The 7,356-nt window shown below is 53.0% G+C and overlaps 1 protein-coding gene across 1 annotated transcript; it reads left to right on the forward strand.

The window, feature by feature from the left end:
* Positions 1-885: 885 nt before the first annotated feature.
* On the forward strand, positions 886-7,099 carry LOC123443072 (potassium channel AKT2). Its single transcript, XM_045119326.1, has 9 exons — positions 886-1,394; positions 1,490-1,708; positions 4,232-4,390; positions 4,489-4,864; positions 4,971-5,528; positions 5,621-5,806; positions 5,889-5,964; positions 6,052-6,657; positions 6,769-7,099. The coding sequence occupies exons 1-9, from the start codon at positions 1,204-1,206 to the stop codon at positions 6,975-6,977; spliced, it is 2,580 nt and encodes an 859-aa protein (XP_044975261.1). The 5' UTR covers positions 886-1,203; the 3' UTR covers positions 6,978-7,099.
* The last annotated feature ends 257 nt before the right edge of the window (positions 7,100-7,356 follow it).

The raw sequence follows: 7,356 nt of genomic DNA on the forward strand, positions 1-7,356 counted from the left end.
CACCGAAAAGCGTTATGAAAAAGGAGCATCTAAACTCTTTCTTCTTTCTAGAAAGAAGGTTGAGGCCGGGCGTTAAACTACTGACGCCCTCGCTGACAGAAGATTCAAAGTGCTAGGATCGCGCGCACACAAAAGATGAGGAGTTTACCACAACTGAGTGGAGCGCTACAAAGAACTCCACGAGCAGGCCTAAACAACCGAACCAAGATTGCAGAACCAAAGAGCATGCATGACATGTTTGAACAGGCACGTGTGAAGAAACATGTTCGCACCAAGTTGTGCCAGCCCCAAAACAAGAAAATAATTACATCTGAATTTCCCAACAGTGTTGTGTGTCGTGATAAACATGAAGAAGCAAAAGTGCACTTGGCGCGCGCAGGCAGCACCCACGATCGAGACTGCACCGTGGATCGTCACCAAGCAATTATGTGCTAGTACAAAGGTCCAAACCCGAAAGGACCTGAGGAATCAGCTAGCACATACTACTACATGGTTGGTGCTGGAAGCAGACAAGGAGGCAGGCAACTTGGCACAAGCATGGACCCGGGGCATCAACGAGCATTCCATACGAACGAGCATTCCATACGCGCACAGCTATTTGCCGTAGCCTGTAGGGAGCGAGATCACTGTCACGGCAAGGTGAATTCTCTGGGCCGCAGCCACAACAACCACCAGTCGTGGTGCACTCGTGTCTAGCTACCATCTACGTCGACCAGATGCAGGGGCCCCGGATATGTGCTCGTTTATGTTATGTGTCCTGCAGATGCACCATTTGAAGCTAATAAAATTCATCCTTTATCGAAAAATCTACATCCATCAGAGGTAGAGGCGTAGAGGTAAAGCTACATACGAAGTACGTGCTTGCTTGCCTGCAGCCCGCGTGCGCGCGCTCTAGGTCTGCCAAATCCGCGGGCCGGCAGCGTGTGCCTGGTCACTTTCGTCCCGGACAGGACCCCTCCTCCTCCTCCTGCTCCATTATTGATGGATCCATGGATAGATGGATGCCTGCCTCCATTATTTCGATGCCATGATTTGATTCTCGCCTTGCCTTTCTCGGTTATCTTCATTCGATCCCCCCGGAATTATCTTAGCTAGCACGAGTGGTACGTAAACAGTGTACGTGCTCCGTCTAGTTAGTTCTCCAATTAGCTAGCTATACGTTGCCCAAGAGATTGCAGCAGCTCTTGTTCCGGGACGGGAGCAATGAAGATCCCCAGCTTCCAGAGCAAGAGCAGCAGCGGCGGGGCCAGCGGCTCGAGCACGGGCTTCGGCTCAGGCTCCTTCAACCTCCGGAACCTGTCCAAGCTCATGCTGCCGCCGCTCGGCCACAGCCTCAGCCAGTCGACTTCCGGCACCGACGAGAGGGTCGTCTCGCCCCTCGACTCCAGATACAGGTGAGTGATGACACCAGACACCAGACCAACGTCGGTACGTGCACTGCAACCGCTGCTGCTCCTCCGTCTTACGGTAGTGAATGCTAATGGTTTAGGTGCTGGGAGACGTTCATGGTGATCCTGGTGGCCTACTCGGCATGGGTGTACCCGTTCGAGGTGGCCTTCATGGAAGCCTCGCCCAAGGGGGGGCTGGAGGTGGCCGACATGGTCGTCGACATCTTCTTCGCCGTCGACATCGCCCTCACCTTCTTCGTGGCCTACATCGACTCGAGGACGCAGCTCCTCGTCCGCGACAGGAAGAGGATAACCTTCAGGTACGTACGGCTTACTTGACTTGTTCCACAGTCCTCTCTTCTTCTTCTTCCTCGGAGTTGCATGAAGGAACGTCCGTTAGTTGTGCATGTTACCCACTTCTCTCCTCTCATTTTTCTTCCAAAATTAACAGGTTATGGCATGTTTTCATGCAACTCATTTCCATAAATAAACATAATGTTGGCAGCCAAAGGCATGGATGGGTGTGGGTGTGTTGTCATGTGCGTATCCACACTCGACCCCCGTCACGACGTCCAACCTTTATGACGGTTGCGGCGACCTAAATTCTTCGTGGTGATGGCGATATTGTGCATCTTACTCCTGCTTAATTTATTTCCTGTTCCGGATACAAGCTTTCTCCCAGATCCATTTCTCTTCTCGTATTAGCAATTTAGCATGTGTGTGGGTAAAACCAAATGCCAACTTCTCTATCCCGAATTGCCTGAAGACGACGGGGATGTATGCATGTGTTCATGCCAAATCATGGCCAAGGTGGCCAGAAGTGGGAATACATATCAGATCAGATCAGATAGAAATTGACATACCTATCTCAGTCGCTCGCGTCGCCTCCAAGGGGGCGGCTTGGACGAATCCTATAGCCTCCGCCCCCACCCCTCTCTCCCTCCCAACTTCCCTGCCGCCGCCGAAGGTGGCCGCCGAGTGAAGGTCGCCAAGCGAACGGCGGGCTCTCCTTTTCTCCCCGCAAGGGGATCTCTGGCCGAGACGCGGCGACGACCCTAGGCGTCCGGCATGGAAGCGGAGTTGGCATGATTGGCCACCACGGCTACCGGGGCAGCATGGTCCAGCCATGGCGGCACGCGGCAGTTGATCTAGAGTTTTCCATCCTAAATCAGTTCTCCTACATCACCATGCGGACGCTGGGGCTGTGACCTTGGGCATCGGATGGTGGTCATCTCCTTCGTCGAAGGTGGCCAGCCTGAAGGTTGCGTGGTCGGATCTCGAAATCCCTTATCTAGTCCCGGCTATGAGTCGGGGAGACATGGTTGTTGATGAAAACCAAGCCTAGGCGGACGATGACGGAGTTCTACATCGTTACCTTGATGAAAGCATCGTCATGTAACTAACGTCGGCATACTCATGCTGCTCCCATGGTCTTCCAGATGGGATGATGGCGGCACTACGGTGTCGTTTCTCTTTTGGGTGCATCGTTTGCGGAGTAGCACTGGAAGACATATGCATGAGGTGGAGCGGCTTCGTCTTGCACGAAACTTTGATGGGAATGTCAAGTCATGCCTGACCGACAGGTGCTATGATGTGTCATGCATATTCGGCATGTGCTACGCATGCCAGATTTTTTAGAGACTTCAAGTTGGGTCGGCTGGTGGTACTTGACGGCTAATGGTGTCAACGGATGGGCGGACTGATAAGGATGATGCAGATCTTTTTCCTGAAGATGGGTCAGTAGTTCGATGCTGATGACGGCGTTTTGTTGCGCCGGTGTAGCTTACAATATGTTATGTGAATGGATCAACGACGTCATCGATTTTAGATATGAAAGTAAGAGCGTACTCCACATTATTAAGTTTATAGATGTGAGTGATGATTTTGAATAATTTGTTGTATGTTAGATCTTTATTAAATAATTAACAAAGATGGTTATATAAATCGATTGCTGCGGAGGCTAAGTTTTAACCTACTTTTCCCAAAAAGATTGAACCTCGATATTATGGGAAAGTTGTTCCGTGTATCCACACTTGACACTTGGCATAACATGAAATCTTGATGGCACGTAGTACCAGCTATGGAGGTTCCACCAAATACCTTACGTGGCCGCCGTTTATTAGTCAAAAAATAAAGAACGGATCAAGAATTGACGAAAAGGAAGTAAAGTAGAGATACTGAGATAGAACTGTAAATCAGTAAAGGACCAAACCAAACCGCGTTATTACGAAGCTAGCAATTATGCAGAAGTACCAAACAAGAGCACTGATCTGTACCGTGAATGAAAGGGGCCACATCTCGATCGTGTGATCGACCAAACAGTGGTAGCTGCTGTTTCTTTTCTGTGGATTGGAGATCCAAAGATATGGCTACTAGCTTTGCAGATCGGGACAGGGTCCACGATGATACACCTAACATTAGTATAGTTATATTTGTCATCGTGTGATCCAAGATATTCGCAAAAAACATTTGTAAGGTGCAAGCTTTCAGAATTCTTCCTTTTTCGTAGAGTAATTACTATCCCAATTACTGTACTCTGGTACACGACCTACAAGTTCGTAACCTGGGCCGGCCTATCGGTTAGGTTTCTGAAAAAAGGTGTATGTGTCGGTCGATTTATACGAGCCATTGGATCCAAGATGAGCGGCCGGATGGCATTCTTCTTCGTTGAACCGTTTTTCACTCATATTATTGCTCTGGCCTAATAACCGCCTGCGACGGCGCGTCTCTGGATCGCTCGCGCGCCACCGTCTTCGCCCTCGGTGCTTTTATACTGTTGTTTTCGATTGACTGATTAGTATGGATTCCTACAACCTTGTTGATGTGCATATCCTGATGCATAGGTATCTGTCGACGTTCTTCATCATGGACGTGGCGTCGACGATTCCGTACCAAGGCATAGCCTACCTCGTCAACGGCGAGGTCAGGGAAGGCATGGTTTACAGCCTGCTCGGGCTGCTCCGGCTCTGGCGTCTCAGGAAGGTCAAGCAATTCTTCACAAGGTAATCAAGCAGCAGCCATGCATGCATAATACAGTAGTACATCTTCAGCACTCGAACACGAACTCGGTCGACAATGGCTGAGCTGATTGGGTCGTCAGGCTGGAGAAGGACATCAGGTTCAGCTACTTCTGGGTACGCTGCGCTCGGCTCATCGCGGTGACGCTGTTCCTGGTGCACTGCGCCGGGTGCCTGTACTACATGCTGGCGGACCGGTACCCGGACAGGGACAAGACGTGGATCGGCGCGGTGATCCCCAACTTCCGGCAGGAGAGCCTGTGGATCCGCTACATCTCCTCCATCTACTGGTCCATCACCACCATGACCACCGTCGGCTACGGCGACCTGCACGCCCAGAACAACCTCGAGATGATCTTCAACATCTTCTACATGCTCTTCAACCTCGGCCTCACCGCCTACCTCATCGGCAACATGACCAACCTCGTCGTGGAGGGCACACGCCGCACCATGGAGTTCGTAAGTTCCAGCGTCTGAGTCAGTCGACTACCACAACAGGAACGCTCTTGAATCTCGATCGCCATTGATTAATTGTTGTTACATACATGGATTGATTTGTTGGCAGAGGAACAGCATTCGTGCGGCGTCCAACTTCGTGTGCCGCAACCACCTGCCGCCGCGGCTGCAGCAGCAGATCCTGGCCTACATGTGCCTCAAGTTCAGGGCGGAGAGCTTGAACCAGCAGCAGCTCATGGACCAGCTGCCCAAGTCCATCTGCAAGAGCATCTGCGAGCACCTCTTCCTCCCCGTGGTCAAGGACGTGTACCTCTTCAAGGGCATCTCCAGAGATGCGCAGCTGCTCCTTGTCACCAAGACCAAGCCGGAGTACATACCGCCCAAGGAGGACGTGATCGTGCAGAACGAGGCGGCCGACGACGTGTACATCATCGTGTCCGGCGAGGTGGAGGTCATATACTTCAACGGCGAGCGGGAGGAGGTGGTGGGAAAGCTGGGGACCTTGGACATCTTCGGCGAGGTGAGTGCCCTGAGCGACCGCCCGCAGACCTTCACGTTCCGGACCAGGACGCTCAGCCAGCTGCTGAGGCTCAAGCAGGCCACGCTCAGGGAGGTCATGCAGAGCAAGCCCGACGACAGCGCCCTCATCGTCAGGAACTTCCTCAAGGTTTGGCCCATGCATATTTTTTTGCTTTTGCGTGTGCGTTAGTAACTTAGTAATGTGATGTGTGGCTGAAAGAAATAGTTGTTGTGTTGCAGCATCAGATTGAGGTGCATGACATGAAGGACCTGCTGGGCGAGAGCATCGGAGCGGCCGGCAGTGGCAACATCGTCCCGTGCAATCTGCTGACGGTCGCCGCCACAGGGAACGGCGGCTTCCTTGGGGACCTGCTCAAGGTCGGGATGGACCCTGACGTCGGTGACTCCAAGGGAAGAACCGCGCTGGTAAGCAGAGCAACAACAAACACCATTACTCGTCATTTCTAGCTCCTGTGCGTGCTGCTGATCTCCATGGCTTTGTTCGCAGCACATCGCGGCGTCAAAGGGGTACGACGACTGCGTGCAGGCTCTGCTCATGCACGGCTGCAACGTCAACATCAAAGGTGGTAGCAACACACAGATCATTTACAGTACATTTCAGCGCGATCAAGCTTTGCTAACTATTCGCGACGGGTGTATGCAAACTGCAGACGCGCAGGGCAACACGGCGCTGTGGCAGGCCATCGCGGCGAGGCACCACAAGGTGTTCAGCAACCTGTACCACGCCGCGCGCGCCACGAACCCGCGCGCCGGCGGCGACCTCCTGTGCCTCGCCGCGCGGCGAGGCGACCTCGACACGCTCCGCGAGCTCCTCAAGCACGGCCTGGACGTGGACTCCGAGGGCCACGACGGCGCCACGGCGTTGCGCGTCGCGCTGTCCGAGGGGCAGGCCGACGTGGCCAGGTTCCTCGTCATGAACGGGGCCAGCGTGGACAAGGCCGGCCTCGACGACGACGGCTCTGCCCCGCAGCAGACCACGCTGCCGGCGGCCGAGCTGCGTGAGCTCGTGAAGAGGCGGGAGGTCGGCCACCCGATCACCATCTACGACTACGACTCGCCGCCGGCGGTCTGCTCGTCGTCCGGGGAGCTTCGGCAGGGGAGGTTCCCAATCCCGGGCAGCGCGAGATCATCGGACAGCGCGCACTGGCCGCGGGTGAGCATCTACAAGGGCCATCCGTTCGTCAGAACCCACAGCTCCGAGGCCGGAAAGCTCGTCAATCTGCCCGCCACGATGGAGGAGCTCAAAACCGTCATTGGTACGTCGTATTCCTTGGACACACCATGAACTGCATGTTTCACCAAGTCAGTGGAATTGCTGCAGTGGCAAATAACTGGCAGCTGATAAGTCTGTGTTCCTTTCCTGTCAGGAGAGAAACTGAAAGTGGATCCGGAGGAGGCGCTGGTCGTGAACCACGAGGGAGCGGAGATCGACTCGGTGGACGTGATCCGCGACAACGACAAGCTGTTCATCGTCACCCAAGAGCACATGAGGATGCTAGCGTCGATGGATTCCGCGGCTGCTTTGCCGCATACATTGTCTGTAGGTTCAAGTGTTTCAGTAGCAAGTGTCATATAATTCTGACATGTGCTAGCTGGAATTATTTTTTCTCTCTCGTTCTGAATAATCCAGTCATCTCCGTGGCATGTCATATAATTTTGATATGTGCTATCTCCGTGGCATGGCGAAGATTCAAGCAACGTCACACGAGTGGTTTGTGATGGTTCCTTTGTATATGGACACTGGTAGATTACAGGTAATGCCTCCTCCCCCGAGAAAGGATACGGCCCGTGGTGCAAATGCATGGATGATATGCCATTTTATCAAAGAACGTGGATGTTGTAGACATGATGGGACAGGGATATGGGCCGTAAATTGTCATCTCCCGTTTGTTTTGATCATGAGTCAGGACATTTCAGATGCAAATTATCAACACATGCAACATTGTGGTTTTGCA

Source organism: Hordeum vulgare, chromosome 1H (assembly GCF_904849725.1).
Source record: "Hordeum vulgare subsp. vulgare chromosome 1H, MorexV3_pseudomolecules_assembly, whole genome shotgun sequence".
NCBI classification, from domain to species: Eukaryota; Viridiplantae; Streptophyta; class Magnoliopsida; order Poales; family Poaceae; genus Hordeum; species Hordeum vulgare.